The sequence below is a fragment of the Coenobita brevimanus genome, chromosome 71 (genome assembly GCF_032717465.1).
Source record: "Coenobita brevimanus isolate Jiangsu-jjx chromosome 71, ASM3271746v2, whole genome shotgun sequence".
Classification (NCBI taxonomy): Eukaryota; Metazoa; Arthropoda; class Malacostraca; order Decapoda; family Coenobitidae; genus Coenobita; species Coenobita brevimanus.
The window spans coordinates 40,471,945-40,494,918 of NC_137024.1; the positions used below are offsets into that span (position 1 = coordinate 40,471,945).

General features: G+C 40.6%; 2 protein-coding genes across 2 annotated transcripts in view; one reads left to right on the forward strand and one right to left on the reverse strand.

Moving 5' to 3' along the window:
- Positions 1 to 22,974, reverse strand: part of Rab14 (RAS oncogene family member Rab14) — a 512,826-nt gene that overhangs the window by 316,530 nt on the left and 173,322 nt on the right. The window lies entirely within an intron of this gene.
- Positions 1 to 22,974, forward strand: part of Eno (alpha-enolase) — a 44,715-nt gene that overhangs the window by 16,882 nt on the left and 4,859 nt on the right. Inside the window, exons 2-3 of the mRNA XM_080277855.1 lie at positions 1,543 to 2,047; positions 4,451 to 4,671. Coding sequence (XP_080133981.1) covers positions 1,543 to 2,047; positions 4,451 to 4,671 — 726 coding nt within the window. The remainder of the gene's footprint in view (positions 1 to 1,542; positions 2,048 to 4,450; positions 4,672 to 22,974) is intronic.

The window sequence follows — 22,974 nt, forward strand, 5'->3', positions numbered from 1 at the left end:
GGACTTGTACTGTATGTGTGTGTATGTATGTATGTATATATATATATATATATATATTATGAGGCGTCTAGAACCAAAGGGGCATCGGCGCCAAAATGTACTTTTGAGTTATGACGCTTTAAAGTTGTGTTTATGGCAACGTCATAACCAGAAGGCAATAAACAAACCTTTTATACATCAAAATGATCATCAGCGCCTATGCTCTACATGTAAAGCCAAAAAAACAAAACAATAATAACCGTAACCACAAAATAGGCAGTAAACCAAACCCCCAATTTATAAGTAGGCATAATAACATTGTAGGGATTTAAAAACATAGCAGAAAAAACATCAACGAATGTATTAATGTACAAAACTTTATTAACTGAAGATTCCAGTTCACTTAATATTAATAAACGAATAATTATTACTATAATTTCACGTTTTTGACAACTAAAACTGAAATCAATGCAGTTATTATTTTTCCTCTACCATAATAGATAGAAATAATAACACTAAAAAAAAAAGTAGTGTTGTGCTTAAGTAAATTGAGAAGGGGTAGTGGGGGGTTAAATGGTGGGGTCGTCATCTAGGAGATCAACATCCAACTCTGCCTCCTCGGTGCCACGCCCCCTCCCGCTGTCTCCCCTCACCACTCTCTTTTCCTCTTCATTTCTACCTTTTTCCACTTCTCCACACATTTCTGACACTTACGAGAGGTTATAGGCACCACCTCGTCACTGTAATTATGTGATGAACTCATCTTGTCACCCCCCCTTGAACCCCAATAACAACAGCTCATCTTGTCACCAATGGTCCACGATAAATGGAGTAAAAATCCAATACGTAATAATTATACACCTCAGTGAACACGGGAGGGAAGCCTCACCGGCACACCGGGCGGGCCACACGCTTGCTGATTGGCTGCTCTGGGGGAGTGGCAGAGAGTGAGAATGCTGATTGGTTTGGGCTGTGTGGCTTAGATGCCTGCCTGCTCTGATTTGTTCGCCCGGCAGCATGGACAAACCCACGTGACTTTGAGCCCCTCTACCACTGTCCAGAAGGCCGAATCTTGTATGGCAACCAGTGCTGTCACTGAGAAGAGAGTTAAGACTGTTGTCTCCCCTACCTAACTCAAAACCAGTATATTGGTGGGGATGCCCCTTTGGCTCTAGACGCCTCATATATATATATATAATTTTACAAAATACTAGGTTGTCATAAATTGAAAGCGGCACTTTTTCAAGTTTCTGTTTGTTGTGTAGCATACTTTAGTAGCTGGTAGAACTTCTTTTGGATGGATATTTTTTTACAGTAACTGCACAATGCTGTAACTTGTATCATATCTAATAACTGTTAAGATGGGCTATGGTGTGTGGTTCATAAGTTAGATTAGCCATAACTCTTGGTGTGGTTTGTCTCATATCTGGTAAGATGAGTAGTATTAGTAGTAGTAGTAGTTGTTCCCTAGGCAGTCTGGTAAGATGAGTTATAACTCTTGGTGTGGTGTATCAAATAACTGGTAAGCTGGGGCTGTATAGTAACTCGTGGTTGTGTTGACAGGCACATCGCTAACCTTGCCAACCTTGGTGAAGTTATCCTGCCAGTTCCAGCCTTCAATGTTATCAATGGTGGATCCCATGCTGGTAACAAGCTGGCCATGCAAGAGTTCATGATCCTTCCCACTGGTGCCTCCAGCTTCACAGAGGCCATGAAAATGGGTAGTGAAGTGTACCACCACCTCAAGGCTGTTATCAAAGCTCGTTTTGGTCTTGATGCTACAGCTGTTGGTGATGAAGGTGGTTTTGCACCAAACATCCTCAATAACAAGGATGCCCTTAACCTTATCCAGGAGGCCATCCAGAAGGCAGGTTATACTGGCAAGATTGAAATTGGCATGGATGTGGCTGCCTCTGAATTCTTCAAGGGAAATAATATTTATGATCTGGATTTCAAGACTGCCAACAATGATGGGTCACAGAAGATCTCTGGTGACCAACTGAGAGATATGTACATGGAATTCTGCAAGGAATTCCCAATTGTTTCCATTGAAGATCCATTTGACCAGGTACTGTATTTGATATTCTATATACAATATTTGTTTTTTCATATTCATATCACACCCTCCCTGTAAAACAATTAACTCTAAGCCCTTGGCCACCCCGTTTGGGACACATGGCGTCTGGCAATGAATGAATGAATATCACACAGCTGTGAAAAGAAAAAAATTCTCCTTGATAATTCTGGAAGGCTGTTGATTTCATGGTCAGTCATTAGATATGAAAAATACCTGTAGTCTAAACTGTTGTAACCATGACTTTCTTCACACTGCAGTGTATGGAACTTGGTATAGATAAGATAGTACCTTCCAGCAGCCATAAATATTTCTTTCCGGGCACAAAATACTTCGATATTTCTTCAAACTCCACATCAAAATTAGGGATTTTTCCCATTAACTTGTCATAAATCATTGACTGTTGGTCAGCCCCTAGCTATAATTTTCACTTCTAAAACTTGGGATCAGCTTGGAGTGAACTCATTTTGCAAGTTTTTATTTTTACTCGTAGGAAGTGTAGCTAAATTTTATCACCCACTGATGAAGAAAAAAAAAAAAAAAATATATGCAACCTTACAAGAGTGGTTATTCTCTATATTCATATAATGCAAATGTACCAGAGTATGGGAAGAGTGTAATTAGTTAACAGCACCTACAGTTTCACTGCAGTGATGTATTTACTATTTTTGCTACCTTTTTTTTTTTTTTTTTTTTTTTTTTTTTTCCCAGCAAGTTCTTGAAGTAGAGAAGTTAAATGCACATATTAAGATTACTCAGTTTGTGAGGTCTTTCCTAAGCAGAATAAAATTTGTTGAAGGTAGCAAGAATTAAAAAAAAAAAAAAAAGAAAATCCTTGTGCTGAAAGGGTAATGACAAGAGCACCCAGCTTTACAGTATTGAGATGTTCATGTTACAGTAATGGCAGGCAAAATATATAGTAATTACAAATGGTAATAACCATTTCCATAATACCTCCTCCAAAGTGAAGAGGTTGAAGGCTAGGCTATCATATTCCAGTACAGTACATCTGAACATCCATCCATCATCCAATCCTGTGTTGCCCCATGAGGAGTGGAGAAGCCTGTGGTTAGGCAAGTTGGTCCTGACATTTAAGATGAAAGTGACCAACCTCATTCATCTTTGCATGGTATTATGTGATCAATATACTCTAATCACCCCTTGGATATAAAGCTACACAGGCTCAATCTGATTGGGGCGCCTTAATTGGGTTATATGGTTATACCACCCAGCATAATAAATGGTTTCCTGGTATACAGGAAACCACTCAGCATGTCACTCAGAGTAGAGTCGTCTATAGGCAGGAGGGGAAAGAATGAAGGAAAGAAAGACAGAGGAGGAAGGAAGGGTGAGAGGAAAGGGCAGACACCCAAAGCTGCACTACATCATGAGTGGATAGTGAGCACCCCCACCTACCACCAAATATAGTACATGTAAGGGTATACTGTATTACTGCCTACTCTACAGAGTTCGTGGTAACCATCATCAACTTGGTTGATGAAGTGATTCTTCCTGCTTCCTTCCCCTTCCCTTTCTGTCTGTCTTCTTTTCCTCATACCTCTCCCTTTCCTTCCTGTTAGCTTTTATTACTCTTCTTTCTGCTTCAGGTGACTTTGCATTGATTGACAATCCTGATGGTTTCTGTTAACCCAGGAAACCATTTACAGTGCTGGGTGATAACCATGCAACTAATTTATGGGGTGAAATGGAGCCTGCTATGTTGCCTCTGTTAACTGGTTGGAGACACAAATGCAGTGTCTCCACAGCCCAGACCTCCACAGTATTCCCTGTGCCTTGCTGTGGTGAGTTGCTATTAGCAGTAAAGGAACATTGGTTCACTGTACAGGACACCCCTACAGGGGAAGTTGCTTGCCTGCATTTGATTTCTGCTCAGCCAGATGGACTGGGGATGATCAACAACAACAACTGTCCATGATGACATAATACTAGTGAAGGTTGTTTGCTAGTTTAGAGTAAATTATTGAAGTTAAGTTTGGCACTTATATAATTATTTCTGCTTCTGAATTTACACTATTGTATGCTTTTGGCAAGTGCTAGTTATTGACTCACCACCTTATATTGTAGATAAAATGTAACTTTTCCATCTAACAAAAACTTCAACATCTTTATAAAATTGTAAAAATTTCATGTAGTTACAGATGGCAAAGAGTGAGAAAGAAGCTGTAGAAAGTTGGATTTCATTGTTAATACCACGCATCAGCTTCATGACCTTTAGCCATATTAAATAAGTAACTTTTCATCCAAGAATGCTATGTATGTAGTTACTTTGGTCAGCATAGAATCTGCTTAGTATATCAAGTTATTTATAATTTATTCAGAATATTACAACAATAACATTTTTATCATTTGACAAAGTCAGATTTTTATTATTTCCAGGATGACTGGGAGAATTGGACGAAGATGACCTCTAACACCTCAATCCAAATTGTTGGTGATGACTTGACCGTAACCAACCCTAAGCGCATTGCCATGGCTGTTGAAAAGAAGGCTTGTAACTGTCTTCTGTTGAAAGTGAACCAGATTGGCTCTGTTACAGAGTCCATCAATGCTCACCTTCTAGCCAAACAGAATGGATGGGGCACCATGGTTTCCCACAGGTTAGTTTGACCATAGTAAATTTGTGTACACACACACACACACACACACACACACACACACACACACACACACACACACACACACACACACACACTGAAGTATTTATTAAATCTGCTCATTAAGTGAATGCTTGTTTAATGGAGTACATAACTTACTTATGGGAGAAAAGAGGAATTCAGTGTTTGACCATCACCTGCTTTCATGTACAGTTCAATGTAAGGCAATAGTAAACAAGAATAAAGGTTAATGATAATTATCTAGAACACACGTATGGAAGTAACGCATGACATAATAATGCATATCCACAAATGATAGTACAGTGTAAAGATCCCCGAGAAATGCCGTTGAAATTGCAACTATGTCCACAAACTCCCCACTGTGGCTTTTTTTTTTTTTTTTTTTTTTTTTTTTTTTTTAATGCAAGGAAGAAGGAACCAAAGGCCAGGAGCCTGCAAACTGTTCCTTAAAAAAAAAAAAAAAAAAAAAAATCAAGATCGGTTCATTTTGAGATGCCTGTACACACTGTATTTGAAAGACTGGTTCTCACAGGAAGTAGGAAATACAGGCAGAGGGAGACAATTCCAGACTTGACCTGTTGCATAAATGAAGGACTGGGAGTGATGATTAACTCGTGCATCAGAGAGTTGGACGGAAAAGGGATGAGAGTTTGTTGCTAGTCGGGTGCTGTGCACCCGTCGTAGTGGTGGAGGGGTGCAAGCAGTTAGTTCAGAGGAGTAGTGACCATTGAAGTAGCAATAGACAATAGATAAAGATGCAGCAGTGCGGCAAAGAGACAGAGATTGAAGGGAGCCAGTAAGAGGAGGAGAGTTAATGAGACGAAAAGCTTTTGACTCCACCTTGCTGAGAAGAGCTGTATGTGGGGAACTTCCCTACACACGAGGGTTGTACTCAACATGGGTGATTAAAACCCATGTATAAAGCCAACATCTGTGCAGAGGTAAAGAAGGTATAAAGTTGGCTTAGCACACCTAATCTCTTGGAAGCAGATTTTACAAGAGATGTAATTTGATCTTTCCAAGAGAAATTACGAGAGAATGAAACCCCAAGTATGTTTAAAGATGATACTGGATTGAGCTGGATATTATTAAACATCAGTGGGTACTCCAGTGGAAGATTTTGATGGGTTGATAGGTGTTAGGACTTAGTTTCTGATGCATTAAAACAACAAGATTACTTTTACCACTGTCAGAGGTACAATCCAAGTCAGTCACTAGGTCTGCCATAGCCTCATTGCTTGTTTGTTGAAATTACTGCTGAGATGGACGCTGCAGGAAGCGAATGGAAAGGTGAAGGGTGGAACCATTAGTGTATGAGTCGATTGGGTTAAATGTACAGCTTAAAAGGTTATTAAAGAATAAAAGGAAGAAAGTTGGTGATAAGACAAAGCCCTTAGCAACATCACTGTTAATAGCTCTAGGAGAAGAACGGTGGTCATCTGCAACAGTAACTTTAGAATGACCAGAAAGGAAGCTAGAGATGAAGGATAGAAGAAGAGGGCAGTTTGGAAATTAAAGGTTTATGTCAGACTTGATTGAAAGCCTTTGAGATGTCAAGTGCAATGGCAAAACTTTCGCCAAAAGTCACAAAATGAGGATGACCAAGAGTCTGAAAGTTAGGTGTGAAGATCGCCAGTGAAGCATCCCCGACGGAACCCATACTGATGATCAGAATGAAGGTTGTGATAGGGAAGATACTTTTTTTTTTTTTTAAGAATGGAGTCAAAAACTCTTGAAATAGAGGATGTTAAAGCAATTGGGTGATAAAACGTTGGGAATGATCACCCTTCTTTGGGACAGGCTGAATGAGAGCAAAGTTCTAGCAAGAAGGAAACATTCAAGTTCATAGACAAAGGCGAAAGAGTTTACCTAGGCAAAGTGTAAGCACAGAAACACAGTCCTTGAGAACAACAGGAGGGACCCCATCAAGCCTATATGCCTTTTCAATATTGAGGCCAGTGATGGCAGAATATACATCAGTTGAAGAAATTTTAATGTCAGCCATGAGGAAGTCAGAGGGGGGAAATGATGTAGGAACATCACTGGAATCGTTCAAGGAGGAATTGGAGGAAAGTCTGAGTGAAGAGATCTGCTTTATCAGTAGAATAAATAAATAACTACAGTGTGGAAAAGAGGAGGGAAGGATGATGAGGTAAAGTTGTTAGAAAGGTTTTGGCAAGGTGCCAGGAGGAGCAGGAATTTGAGTTGGAGAGTTCAAAGCATTTAGTATGGATGCAGTTATTTTTAGCAGAGTGAACAGACTTAGCTCAATTCCAGGCAGAAACATAAAAAATAAAAATGAGATTCTTGGGCGGATTGGCTCCGGTAGCTACCTTTTGTAGGCCTTCTTGTTGTGGACAGCATTAGAACAGGCATGATTAAACCAAGGTTTTTTGCATTAGTCAGAGGATATGAGAAAGGAATATGTTTCCATGCCCAAGAAAATAATCTCCATAATGCACATGGCACACTCGGATAGCTCTTGGCCTTGAAAGCAACAATCATTCCAGGGAAAATTAAAAAAGTACTGCCTGAGGGCCTCCCAATCAGCAGCTCCAAAGTGCCACAACTGAGGTTTCTTTGGATGGTCCACAGGCCACACTGGAGTAATAGGACAAGTTAAGGCGATGAGGTTGTAGTTGGAGGAGCCCAACGGAGAGGAAAGAGTAACAATGTAAGCAGAAGGATTAGTTGTAAGGAAGAGGTCAAATATGTTGGAACCCTTACCAAGGTGATCAGGGATACGGGTAGGGTGCTGAACAAGCTGTTCTAGGTCATTAAGGGTAGAAAAGTTGTAGGCTTGTTCACCAGGTGGATCAGTGAAAGGAGAGGAGAGCCAAAGGTGGTGGTAAACATTGAAATTACCCAAAATGGAGATATCAGAGAAATGAGAAACTGGTAAGATGTGTTCCATCTTAGAAGTAAGATAGTCAGAGTTTTTCATAGTAGAATTAGGGATAAGTAAACAGCACAGATACACAGTAATTAGTCCGAGAATGACAGGAAGGGCGAAGCCAGAGAGTGGAGAATTCAGAAGAATCAAGTTCAGGAACATAAGAACAAGATCAGTCATTGCATACATATACACAACAGCCACCCCTGGCTTTGAAATGAGTATAGAGAAACTAGGAGGATACAGAGAAGGTTTTGCTATCAGTTCCTCAGACAACTGAGTCTCAGGAAGAGAAGGTGAGATTTGAAGGAGAAGTGGTGCTTAACAGAGAGAAAGTTAGAGGGAAGGCTGTGAAAGTTAGAGGGAAGGCTGCAGAAATGAAGGAGTGAATCAGGCAGTGGTTCCAGGCATCTCGGTGGGTTGTCACTGGGAGAGTGGCGGATGGTGCAGGCATTTATGGTCCCCCCTCCCTCCATGAACTCCAAGGCTTGATTATGAGGCACCATTTTGCTTGAATTTGGAAGTGTAATGTGTAATGTGCATGTAGTTTGGTGTTGACAGTTAGAGGTACGGTACTTGTATTGGAGAGCATGTTGGCCACTCTTTGTGTTACTGAAGCACTGAAAAATTTAGCAAAGGTGGATGGACAGGAACTGGTCTTGAGGGCTGATGAAATGGGATCTCCAGCTCTCCCTGTCATCAGCTTTCCATCCACCATGGTATTGCAGCTTACTCGATAGGGAGAGAGAGAGAGAGAGTGAGTGTGTGAAGCAAGTTGAACAATCCCATTTAAAAAAAAAAAAAAAAAAAGTTATTCTTCATTGGCTGGAAATGTGTGGCGCCCGTGCAGTTTTCTACCTACCCAACCAACTCTACCCACAAGCTTCCAGTATCATACAGTACCTTGGCAAGTTCATTCTGTTTAATATTATTCATTTTATTCATAAAGACATGGAGAAATAAAGTATAGAAATAAATCTTGAGCATTTATTGGTGAACTGATGATTTGGAAAGAAGTGTTGTACAGTTGCCCCAAGAAGCGATGACAGAGTTTCAGAATGGTTCGATCACTCTGCACTGCCATACATTCAGTGAAAACTTAATGAATATAAGATAAAAATTCTGTGCCTTCATCACGTCATATCGCATAAAATATACACTATATCACGCTAACAGTTATGTAAAAAGATTAACATGAGGCAGTGATATATTAGAAGTTAACACTTGGATAAGTTTCCCGATTTGAATGAATGTGTTATGTGTTACTTCGTGTGTGGCACGTTGTATAACCCGGAGTTCCTGATGTATTTGCTTCCCACGATTTCAAATACAAATGCTCTAGTTTCGAAGACCAGTTATGGAAAATTCTTGTGACTGGAATACACTACCTTATTTTCAAATGCTGTGGTGATGGTATAGCAACAATAAGGATGCCACAACAGTGAAATTGTTCATAGTGATACGAGTAATACCCTACCTGTGGCAGCAGCAAGACCATTCTACCTCTTCTCTTTGTCTTCTCTCTTATAGTAATTATAATGAGCTACTTTATTCCCAGTGTTGCAAACTTACTTTCAGTTGTAAGGAGGTATGACAGATTTTTACTCTTTTCTCTTACATTAGGCAATAAAGAGGATGAGTGAGTGTGTGAAGCAAGTTGAACAATCCCATTAAAAAAAAAAAAAAAAGTTACATTCTTCATTGGCTGGAAATGTGTGGCGCCCGTGCAGTTTTCTACCTACCCAACCAACTCTACCCACAAGCTTCCAGTATCATACAGTACCTTGGCAAGTTCATTCTGTTTAATATTATTCATTTTATTCATAAAGACATGGAGAAATAAAGTATAGAAATAAATCTTGAGCATTTATTGGTGAACTGATGATTTGGAAAGAAGTGTTGTACAGGAGTATAAACTCCTGCATTGCAAAAGCACTTACTACTGTCTTTTAATGCGTTACATCTTTAATTATAGATAAACCACTACATCCTGGTTAACTGAAAATGCCGATTCTGAAGTTTTGAACTCAGTGAGTTTGTTTATGAACCTCTACATCTGATTATTCTTGCGAGTCATTCATGCACTGAGGATACTAGGCTATGACACAAGTTGACATTCTCCAAGGAGCCCTGACTCTCGGCTAATTTCCAAGGTTCTTTCTTTATATTTCGTTTACTGACCTATATTAATTCTTCAGAGATTTTTCTTAATGGAAAACTGGCCAAATGCATTGTAATAACTGCATGTCTGAGCACAAGTGGCCTCCTTCTGTGCTTCTTGAACGAACCATTTAAAATAGTTCTACTAACTTAGCCTGCTCTCCCGCTTTCTGTTGTCGACTATGGAGAAAACAGAAACGGAACTATATTACTTTAAATTATTCCCAAAGTATTGCAAGAGAAATTATTTAATAATAATAATGGCAAATTTTATTTCTTTATTGAGTCTCTCTTCTTTTCAGTCTTATCTATCTATCTATCTATCTATTGCCAGATGCCTCAATCCCGTTTGGGGTGGCCACAAACAAATCGCCTCCAAGTCGCCCTGTCCCCCGCCATTTCACTACCCTGCTCCCAACTCACACCCCCCTCTCTCATATACCTCTCCACCCCATCCCTCCATCTCATCCTCAGCCTCCCCCTCCCTGTTTCCCCCTCCACCTCACTCATATACACTCTCTTCGTCAGTCTTTCACCCTCCATCCTCTCCACATGGCCAAACTACCTCAGTGTGTTCCTCATAACGCTTCCTATCACATCCACATCCACACCACAATGCTCCTTTATATCCTCATTCATCAGCCTGTCTCTCCATGTGACTCCACAGGCTCCTCTTAAATAACTCATTTCTACTGCTCTCACTCTTGACTTGTGTCCTTCCAACAGTGTCCGAGCTTCACTTCCGTACGTTAGAGTTGGTATCACAGTACTGTCCTGTAGTAACTTTTTCACTTCCATGCTCACTTCCCTGTTTCTTATCACTGCTTTCAAAGAACCAGCAACCTTTCTTCCCTGCTGTACCCTTTCAAGCACTTCACTCTCCAAACCTCCATCCTTACTCATCACACTACCCAAGTACTTAAACGTACTCACATTTTCCAATTCCTCACCATCCAACCTCGCTGTCCATTCACTGACTTCACCTCTCTCAAAGACCATCACTTTACTCTTCCCTACATTCACCTTTAGATTCCATTTCTTACACACTCTCCCAAACTCATCCACCAGGCCTTGCAGCTCCCCTTCGTCTTCACTCAACAACACAGTATCATCTGCAAACAATAGTACAGGGAGTTTCCAAACACTATCCTCTCTCACCAGGGCCACTCCAACATCCACTACCCTACCTTGTACCTCTTTTATTACCCCATCCATGTACAGATTGAACAACCATGGAGACATGACACATCCCTGTTTCAACCCAACTTTCAAAGAGAAAAATTCACTTAGTTCACCATCCACACGCACTGCAGCCTTCTCACCATCGTACATACTCTTCACAGCATTCCATATATTCTTAACACTTTCCACAATCCTTGTCTATCCACCCTGTCATATGCTTTCTCCAAATCCATGAAAGCCGCATACAACTTCTTTCCCTTCTCTAGAAACTTTTCCACTAAAGATCTAAGAATGAATATCTGATCCACACAACCTCTTCCTTTCCTAAAGCCTCCCTGTTCTTCTCCAACTAATTTCTCTGTTCATTCTCTAACTCTGTCAATAAGTATCCTACCATACACTTTTCCTATTATACTAAGAAGACAAATGCCCCTATGATTACCACACACTTCTTTTTCCCCTTTTCCCTTGTACAAGGGAATAATTATACCTGACTTCCAATCCTCCAGGACTCTACCTTCCTCCCAGGCCAATCTGCACATCTTCCACATCCATTCTACTACTATCTCTCCCCCATGCTTCAGCATTTCACCACACACTCCATCAATTCTTGGGGCTTTCCCTGATTTAACTTTCTTCATTGCTTCCACAACTTCTATCCTACTGATTTCTTCCTGTCTTCTCACCTCCCTCCTTCTCCCAGCCATTCCCCAGCCACTTATACTCGCATTACTTCCATCCTCTATGTTCAACAATTCCTTAACCTGCCCCATCCCGACGTTTTTGGACCTTTTTTTTTTTTTTTTTTTGGCTCAAACATCTGCTTTTGGTGAGAAACATCGAAAATTCATAGAGAAATCACTCACCTGAGGTTTAAAATACCGGATGTAGGTGCGAGTACTTCCTTACCTGACTGGGTTTTCTAACAGTCTGGCACCAAAAAAAAAACGAGTTCTATGGGAGGGTAACTATTTTATCCACTCATAAACAGTATTTATTTATTTACTTGGTACAAATTTATATGTAGTACAAGAGTATATTGGTTTTCAAACAGTAATATAGGCATTATAAGCATTGTTTCACTCACTAACTCATCACCATTCATGACCTTTTTTTTCCCACATTACCTGATCATCATTTCTGACTGTTTCTTCTTGTAATGCTGTGTAAACTTTGTCCTCCACATTGTCATCGATTGGGGAATCACTCTGGCCCTGAATGTCTTTATTGGCCAGGTCACTGGTAACAGGTGAATTGCCGAGACAATGGCGTGCGAGGTGGGGGGGGGGGAGATTATGAGGTGTAAGGCATTGTTCCTGCTTGGCATCTTGTAGAGGAATAGAGGAAGGTGTCCCGTGTATACATGCCAAAAATCACTCGTGAAATCACTCGAAAATTGAAAATTGTGCAAATTAGGGACCTTGCAATGTTGCCGCGTTAATTCACGTCGCCGGGACGGCGCGGGTTAAAGTGTTCTCTCCATCTGCTCACTTTTTCTCCCTTCTCCACTAGTAATCTACCATTTTTATCTTTCACTCCTCTGCTAACTTCACTTCCACCCTGTCTTACTCTTTTCACCTATTTCCAGAACATTTTCTTACAGTCCCTCCACTTTACACTCAAATTCCTTCCAAATTCCTCATCCACTCTCTTCTTACTCTCTCTTACTAATCTTTTCACCTCTCTCATTCTTTCTACATATAACTCTCTCTTCCGCCTCTCAACTTCTTCCACTTCCCTATTTCTCATCCATTCATTGTATACTTTCTTCTTTTGTGCCACAGCCTGTCTCGCCTCTTCAGTCCACCACGCTGTTCCTTGCACCCCCCTCCGTCTTCTCTTCCTTCCACACACCACCTCACATGCTGCACATATTTCTTCTGTAAATATCCTACACACACCTTCCTACGTCTCCCATCTGCTCCAATTCATATTTGCCCAATCGTCCCTCATGTTTGCCCAATCGTTCAGTCTTATGCAACTAAAAATTATTGCATGTCACCACATTTGATATGAACTCTGCAAATTATTCCAGACTGTCCTTGAGCATTAGTTCTGAAATTTCAGTTAGTTCCTTTTAGGATTTTCTATTTCCCTAACAAACGGACTGCTTCCTATGCTTTTGAAATACTGTATACTGGTATTTTGATGTTTGCTTATTGTTTTCTGTAATAATTTTACATAACAAGTTTCACTTTGTAAAGATTTAATCCGGAGTATGTGCATCATTGCTGACCGATAACTTCTGGATACTCAGCTCTCACTTCTTAGGGCGACTGTACAATAGAGTTATCTTGAGTTCATGACTCCCTTGGTCAGTTGTGTGTGTGTGTCCTTACTGACCGCAGTCACTCTATCCCTCACTTGCCACACAGCTATTTTGCAAATGATGGAGTAAATACGAAGGAACTGAAGCAAATAAATAATTTATTCAAATAAAACAAATGGCTTATTTCTGTTAGCTAGAGTTTATTCTGCCAGTGCAAATCCGTTTTATGTCATCTTAGAACGCATTTGCATTGTCATCAAATGTTTGCATTGGCATTGGCATCAAACGTATTCCAAGATTGTCATTTAGAATGCATTTGCATTGGCATCAAATGCGTTTTAAGATTTTATAATTTTAGAAAACATTTTCATTGGCATCAAATGCATTTTAAGATTATATAACTTTAGAAAACATTTGCATTGGCATCAGATGTGTTCTGTACTCAGATGGTCATCGTATAGCTTAGAATGCAATTGCATTGGCGAAAAGATAAACTCTAGCTGATAGAAATGAAGCATTTACTGTACAGTATTTTGTTTGACAAACTTACTGTGCTTGCAATTCTTTTGTATGTATTGTATTATCTGTGGAAGCAATGAAGAAAGTTAAATCGGGGAAAGCCCCAGGAATTGATGGAGTTTGTGGTGAAATGCTGAAGCGTGGGGGAGAGATAGTAGTAGAATGGATGTGGAAGATGTGCAGATTGGCCTGGGAGGAAGGTAGAGTCCTGGAGGATTGGAAGTCAGATATAATTATTCTCTTGTACAAAGGAAAAGGGGAAAAAGAAGTGTGTGGTAATCATAGTGGCATTTGTGTTCTTAGTATAATAGGAAAAGTGTATGGTAGGATACTTACTGACAGAGTTAGAGAAAGAACAGAGAAATTAGTTGGAGAAGAACAGGGAGGCTTTAGGAAGGGAAGAGGTTGTGTAGATCAGATATTCATTCTTAGATCTTTAGTGGAAAAGTCTCTAGAAAAGAGAAAGAAGTTGTATGTGGCTTTCATGGATTTGGAGAAAACATATGACAGGGTGGATAGACAAGGATTGTGGAAAGTGTTAAGAATATATGGAGTAGATGGGAAGTTGTTGGATGCTGTGAAGAGTATGTACGATGGTGCGAAGGCTGCAGTGTGTGTGGATGGTGAACTAAGTGAATTTTTTTCTTTGAAAGTTGGGTTGAAACAGGGATGTGTCATGTCTCCATGGTTGTTCAATCTGTACATGAATGGGGTAATAAAAGAGGTACAAGGTAGGGTAGTGGATGTTGGAGTGGCCCTGGTGAGAGAGGATAGTGTTTGGAAACTCCCTGTACTGTTGTTTGCAGATGATACTGTGTTGTTGAGTGAAGACGAAGGGGAGCAGCAAGGCTTGGTGGATGAGTTTGGGAGAGTGTGTAAGAAATGGAATCTAAAAGTGAATGTAGGGAAGAGTAAAGTGATGGTCTTTGAGAGAGGTGAAGTCAGTGAATGTACAGCGAGGTTGGATGGTGAGGAATTGGAAAATGTGAGTACGTTTAAGTACTTGGGTAGTGTGATGAGTAAGGATGGAGGTTTGGAGGGTGAAGTTCTTGAAAGGGTACAGCAGGGAAGAAAGGTTGCTGGTTCTTTGAAAGCAGTGATAAGAAACAGGGAAGTGAGCATGGAAGTGAAAAAGTTACTACAGGACAGTACTGTGATACCAACTCTAACGTACGGAAGTGAAGCTTGGATGTTGTTTGAAGGACACAAGTCAAGAGTGAGAGCAGTGGAAATGAGTTATTTAAGAGGAGCCTGTGGAGTCACATGGAGAGACAGGCTGATGAATGAGGATATAAAGGAGCATTGTGGTGTGGATGTGGATGTGATAGGAATCGTTATGAGGAACACACTGAGGTGGTTTGGCCATGTGGAGAGGATGGAGGATGAAAGACTGACGAAGAGAGTGTATGTGATTGAGGTGGAGGGGGGAAGAGGGAGGGGGAGGCCGAGGATGAGATGGAGGGATGGGGTGGAAAGGTATATGAGAGAGGGGTGTGTGAGTTGGGAGCAGGGCAGTGAAACGGAGGGGGACAGGACGACGTGAAGGCGATTTGTTTGTGGCCACCCCAAACGGGATTGAGGCGTCTGTCAATAGAAGATAGTATTATCTGTGAAATAGCTTAGTGGCGAGAGAGATGGAGTGATGGCGGTCAAGTGAGGAGTAAATGGGTAGGCCATGGCGCTATACACAACTGTAGGCAAGGGTGTCATAACTGAACTGTAGAACATTTCTTTCCAAGTCATCTGTTCACGAATTAATGCTCAAGGTTTATTACTTTAGGTTATTTTTCTGTGTCTGATGAACTGAATGCTACATAATGAATAATACTTAACAAAATAGACTTACCATGTGCATTTTGCACTACTGCAAAACACTGCAACCAAGTGTGTTAGTCAGTTGTGGCGTGTTTTAGGTTATTTCAATGGAGAAATGTTAAGTGTGGCCATGGACACAAGTGGTATTGTATATACTGCAATGATATAGCCTATGTATGAGTATATAATATCAAATACCCGAGAAAAATTGGTAATTGGGAAGGTAAATTCCCCAAGCTTCTCGGTTAGCTGGGATTGTAATATATATATATATATATATATATATATATATATATATATACAATCATCATCTGGACCTCCTTTCCCACCCTAGGGCAGGGTGAGGAGTAACAATGTTCAGACAACCCAAATTTGCCCAGTCCAATGGGCCATGCTTCCATTAGCTCACCATTCAAGTCCCCGGATTCCTGGCTTTAACTGATACACCAAAAACATTCATCATGTTCCGTAGCTTCACATAAATAGTCAATCCGTATGCGTTTCTCACAATATTCATCCAGCCAGCTTGATCTCTTGTTAGTCCCCTAGCCTTACTGACTTCCAAACCTCTTCCTCACACATCCTTCCACCATATCCCTTCACCTTCTCCTTGGCCTGCCTTGCCTCCTTCCTCCTCCAAATTCACTCAGACACAGTATACCTTTTTCACCACTCTATTGTTATCCATTCTTTCCACATGACCATACCATCTCAGTACACTCTCTTCGATTCTGGTGTCCATAGCCTTCCTCACTCCACATCTTTCACGAATCACACTATTTTGTATCCTGTCCACTGTCTTTTCTCCACATACATTCCTTAGCAGGCCCATCTCCTTTGCTCTCTTGACTTTTCATTTTCATGCCACACCATAGTCTCACATCCATATGTTAAACTTGGCACTAACACTCATTCATGTAAGCCTCTTGCTGCTGCAATATATATACTGTGTATATATATATATATATATATATACACAGTATAGATACCTCACATAACGCTCAATTATTGTTCCTGGCAGGTCTCACTTTATGAAAATTCCGCGTTATACAGCCACATGTTTACATGTTAAAGAGTTTTATGGTACCCAAGCCAGCCCCAACTTCACCTTTTGGGGCAATTTTCTGGGATTTCTCCAAGGACATTTACTTACCTAAAAATTACTTCAGCACCCACAAACACTGGAGGATTCCACAGCTTGAATTGAAGAGTTTGTGTGTGCTTATAGATTCGATTGGAACTTCTTCCCTCTCCCGTTGGTTGCAGTACATGACCAGGTACCTTTCCATCATAACAATCGCTGGGTCAGACAAATAGTTGACTCGTTGACTTGGCACTTTTTGGCGATGGCACAATTACATTCTCCTCTCTCCTTCCATGTGATCACACCAAGCTTCTGCTCCTGGGTCAAACTCTTTCGCCGTCTTGCCGAGTCATGGTAGTGTGGCATGGTTAGGCTGGGTCAGGTGGCCAAAAAAAAAGAGCAAAGTTAACACACAGCACGTGTGGAGGCAGAGAAAGGGCAGAAGGCTGACTGGAGTGGCACAGGAATCAGGGTTGCCAACTCACATTTTCAAATGTTGCTATGCTCATGCCTAAAAGTTGCTAAAATATCTCTAACCATTCTATCAAAAGTCACTAATATTACTCCCCCTCCCCCCACATTTTTGTAATCAAGTTATAGCAGTTTTTTTCTGCACAATATTGACGAAATAGGTCAGTATTAATCAATAGGTCAAACATGACCAGAGTTCACTTTTTTTTGCTTCACTAAGTTTCTTAAATGGGAGAACTGTGTCACACTCTACTAAAAGGCTCTGCAGCTTTCTTATGTTTATTTGTGTTTCTGTGTTTCTCAAGGTCACACAGTTTTGCAAAGTACAGTTGCATATTTTACAAAATCCATTTATCTCCAGGGACCTTGAGAAGCCAATTTTTGTACTTCTCGTCTTTTAGCCATACCTTTCTAAATTTCTGTGAATATTGTGGCTTGTCAATTTTTAAGTAAATCCAAGCACTTTCTTTTGGGCTCGTAGTAGACTCATGACTAAGTGCGTCGCATGCACTGTGTAGGTCTAATACGTACTTAAGTTTTTAAAGGCATGTCCTGTATGGACGCTGGTGCCACTTCATAATTAAAGTTGAACAGCACGTTTCTGTTATATTATGCTCATCATAGATCATTAACAGAAAATTGGTTGGCATTTTTTTTCTAAGTTGTACCAGATGTACTATTGCGGCCAGGAGTTCTTAGCCACCCTCGTCCAGCCAACCCGTTGATGTGGCACCGTCGCATTTACGAGCACAGAAGTTGCCTTCGATGCATTTCTGTCGAAAAATATTCCTTCAGCTTTGGGCTTGTACTAATGGATAAAGTAATGGTAATATTTACTTTGAAGGTTTGACTCTGATAACACGAATATATCATACTGATTATTTAATATCTTGTTTCTCGTATAGAGCCAAGCAAGTGACAAATATGTATATTTGGTTCCACTCCACGACTTCCTGTAGGTTTGAACCTGCGAACATAGAATGAACAAGTTCGAAGCATGCATTTGTTACCAGGAGAGAGAGAGAGAGAGCGTGTATGGTGGGTGCCTGTGAATTTTGGAATAATGATGTGGATTCAGACTGGCGCAGAGAAATGCAAGGGATGAGAAACCCTGGATTCCTGTGATCCATTGAAAACAGGCCACAGTGTGAATGTTTCTTCCATCAATCACTAGAACTTGCCTTGCTTTGTGATTTTAAATATATATATATATTTATATGTATATATATATATATATATATATATATATATATATATATATATATATATAGATGTATATTTAGGATTGCTATCGTTGGAATAATGAATTAGGAGATAAATGCTGTTAATTTAACCAAAACCTGTGCTTAGGAAAGTAATTTGCCTCTCTGTCCAGAGAGAAATATCCAGTTAATGAGAAAAATACTCATGAGTTTGCCAAAAATCTCCAGGTGCCAACCACCAGAGAGAGAAAAAAATGCGAACATAAGGCATCTAACAGAAGTTACGCGGCCTGCCAAATTATTTGACAAAGTCAACTGGCGTTACCCAGAATAAAACCCATCTTTCATTTTGTCCGACGAGACATTATCCTGGGATAAATAAACTCCTTCGTCATCAGCCAAAGGAAAAATTCCCTGTTTAGCTTGAGCACCATATTTACTCATATCGCATAAAATCATGTGTATGTAGCCGGAATGAAGCCCCTTATCTACGGCCTGGCAAACTCTCTATAAAGAGTACCCGGTACTATTTTCCACCGACTAAGTGGTGAGACTTATCTCTCGTGTAAGGAAATCCACCCCGCCTGTGTGTGTGTGTGTGTGTGTGTGTGTGTTGAATTGAGTCATCTGACTTGTGGAGCATAGTATGCGGGTTGGAATGTTGGTGACTGGGTGGGTGGATTGGTTAATGTAGGCTGGTGGTTTCACAGGCGGATTAGGTGGAGTGGGTGGGTGAGTGGGAGGGAAAGGGTTGTTGGGCTGGTTAACTGGGGTGGAGCGGGGTTTGCGCATTAAGTGGGGTGGGTGGTGGGGCTACCTGTAGGACAAGGCAAGAGACGGGTTTGTGTCGTCTTACTTTTGAGACATACTGTATTGAGTAAGGTTGTGGGTATGTGCGTTGATGGGTGGGTGTGTATGTGGATGGACGGATTGTGGGAAAACAGGCCACTGGGATTAGATGAACTGAGTTAATGTCCGAGTTAATATCCACAGGGGATATTATTCTGGAATCATGCTGAAGTAGGTATATATATCCAGTGAGTTACAACAGGTCCATCGAGCAATACGTCTGTTGGTTAAGAGGTCTGTGTTTCAACTGCACGCATCAGTGGGTGATATAACCACGTCAGATAACAGGTTTGTGGGGAAAATAGGTTCATTGTGAAAAATACATCCATGGGTATACGACCATGTAGGAAACCTGCATTCATAGAGATTCAAGGTTGACGGAAAAATTGGTCCGTGGGGAGAAAATTCATCAATGGAGAAAATACATCAGTGGGGAAAATTAGTTCGGGGGAAAATAGGTTACGTAGGGAAGTAGGCGTCTTTGAAAAAAAAGTCATTAAGGAAAATAGGTCCATAAGGGATTGTGCTCCGAGTGGTGAAAATGTCCATTGATAAAAATATTCATAGGGTGAAAATAGGTCCATAGGGGCATACACGTACTGTAAACATACATGGAAATATTTAAAATAAATGGGACCTAAAACATCCAACTTTTAACAGCGACCGTTGCCTGGAATTAGCCTTACCTCTGCACACCTTCCACCAAACAACGATTGGCCAGACCCTATAACCATTTCGTCATCCAGTTATTATATTTCATAAAATACCTTTATTTAGCCATTTAAGCATAGAAAGCCAACCGAAACGAAAGGAAAAATCCCTGTTTAACTGTGTTGAGCATCTCATTTCTCCACCTCATTCCTCTAAAATTCACGGGCACCCGCTACTCTCTCTCTCTCTCTCTCTCTCTCTCTCTCCTGTTAACAAATGAATACTTGGAACTTGTTCACTCTGTGTTCGCTGGTTCAAACCTACAGGAAGTCGTGGAGTGGAACAAAATATACATATTTATCACTTGCTTGGCTCTATACGAGAAACAAGTTATTAAATAATCAGTATGATATATTCGTGTTATCAGAGTCAAACCTTCAAAGTAAATATTACTATTGCTTTATCCATTAGTACAAGCCCAAAGCTGAAGGAATATTTTTCAACAGAAATGCATCGAAGGCAACTTCTGTGCTCGTGAATGCGACGCTGCCACATACACAGGTTGGCTGGACGAGGGTGGTTAAGAACTCCTGTCCGCAATAGTACTTAGCATTACCATAAGTACCAAATCTCATACATGCATTTTAGAAATGGGCAGTTTCTCCACCCGCGTAATATTTGTCTGTTTCCAGGTTCTCTGATCGCATGTTATGTGAGAGGTGACTGTATATGAATGTATGTGTATATATATATATATATATATATATATATATATATATATATATATATATATATATATATATATATATATATAGATATATATATATATATACACATATATCCATCCATCCATTATCCAATCCTACGTTGCCCCATGAGGAGCACTGGAGCCCGGGGCTAGGCAAGTTGGTCCTGACATTTAAGACGAGAGTGACCAGCCTCACTCATCCCTGAGTGGCATTACGTGAGCAGTACACCCCAACCACTCCTTGGATATAAACCTTCACTGGCTCAATCCGACTGGAGTGCTGTCGTTACCTACTAAACCACCATGTGCCATTAGTTGGTTATGTGGTTACCACCCAGCATAGTAAATGGTTTCCTGGTGTACAGAAACCATTAGCTTGTCACTCAGCGTAGAGTCACCCATAGGCAGAAGGAAGAGGAAAGAATGAAGGAAAGATATGTAGATAGAAGAGGGAGTGTAAAGTCACCCATAGGCAGAAGGACCAGGAAAGAATGAAGTAAAGAATGACAAGAGAGGAAGGAAAGAAAGAAGGAAGGAGGAAGGGAAATGACAGACACCTGAGAGCAGCACTACGTCAAGTAAGTGGATGGTGGGTGTCCCCACCTACCACCAGTATTATATATATATATATATATATATATATATATATATATAGACAGGCATATAACCATATAACCAAATTTTGGCACCTGGTGGTTTAGTGGGTAATTATTGCGCTCCAATCGGATTGAGCCGGTGAAGCTTTATATCCAAGGGGTGGTTGGGGTTGATTGCTCATGTAATGCCACTCGGGGATGAGTGAGGCTGGTCACTCTCATCTTAAATGACGGGACCAACTGCTTAGCCCCGGGCTCCTACGCTCCTCATGGGGTAATGTAGAATTGGATGATGGATGGATGGATGGATATATACACACATACCGGTACAGTATAGACACATATATACAGTATATTATACTGTATATATATTCCACTTTAGTTGTACAGTATGGACACGTACACTAAATGGAGATTACTGACAGAGTATTGCCAGATGCCTCAGTCCTGTAAGGGGTGGCCACAAATAAATTGCCTTTGTGTCGCCCTGTCCGCCATTTCACTGTCTTGCTCCCAGCTAACACACCCCTCTCTCATATACCTCTCCACTCTATCCCTCAGTTTCATCCTCACCCTTCCCCTTCCTCTCCCCCCCTCCACCTCACTCATACACTCTCCTTGTTAGTTTCTTGCTTTCCATCCTCTCCACATGGCCAGACCACCTCATTGTATTTCTGCTAATGCTTTCTGTCACTTCCACATCTGTGTGTGAGAAGAAGAGTTGAAAATTTTTATAGGATAGAGTTGAAACAGAGAAAAGAATTGAGAGGAAGATATTTAAAGGACATGGCAACCTTAAGACAAGTAGTAATAACCACTATCTCCCCAGTTGACTCTTTTACTGAGTCTACTGTAGGCATCAAGGGTACTGTTGGTAACTCTATTTTGGGATAGTATGAAATTGTATTTACAGCACTGTATTAGATATTCTGTATTCCTGAAAAAATTTTGCAGTTACAGGTGGTCCCTGACTTATCGGGTTCCTTTCTGAGAAACTGGTCATAAGTGGAATTTTTCGTAAGTCAAAAATCCATTTAATACACCTAACCAGCCGAACCTCATAGCCCAGCCAAGCCTACCTTAAATGTGCTTAGAACACTTACATTAGCCTACAGTTGGGCAAATTCATTAACACAAAGCCTATTTTATAAAAAAGTGTTGAATATCTCATATAATTTATTGAACACTGTGATTGTCGATTGCGAAAGTTCAAGTTCACGTGTGATGTCCATTACGGGCTTGGTCCTGGCCATTTTGGCTGTAAGCCATTTAGGCCGTAACATCCAAATAGGTTAGATTTGGTTATGTTGTGTTGTTTAGGCCGTTTGCAAGTTTGGACGTTACAGCGTAAATGACTTAAGGCTGCAGCGACCTGGACCCTATAGGCTTGCTGCTTTCATGCTGAGCATTTCTCTTGATTTTCATCTCGATTATTTGCCTTCCTCCTCCTCCTCCTCTTACCAATACCAAGAGAGAGAGAGTTGGGCATTTCGTAGACATGGTGGATGCACAAAACACAACATTGATACAAGGGAGTATCCAAAAAATGTGCTGGCAACACAGAGCAGTGTAGAGCATTGATTGTTTATGCTAGCAAACGCGAGGCAGACTGGGAGGTCCTAGGACAATTCCTCTTCAGTAGGGTAAGAATCTCAAATTTACATACATATGTAATGTATGTAGGTTTTTAGTATAATTTCAAAGTACAGTAAACCCTTCATAATTCGAACGGTATGGGGCTCTAGAGTAGTTTGCCTCACTGGATATTCTGACTAACCAGAAATACTGCAATTGCAAAAAAACATATATTACCCCTGACAGTAGTCCCAAATTATGTGATTGCAGT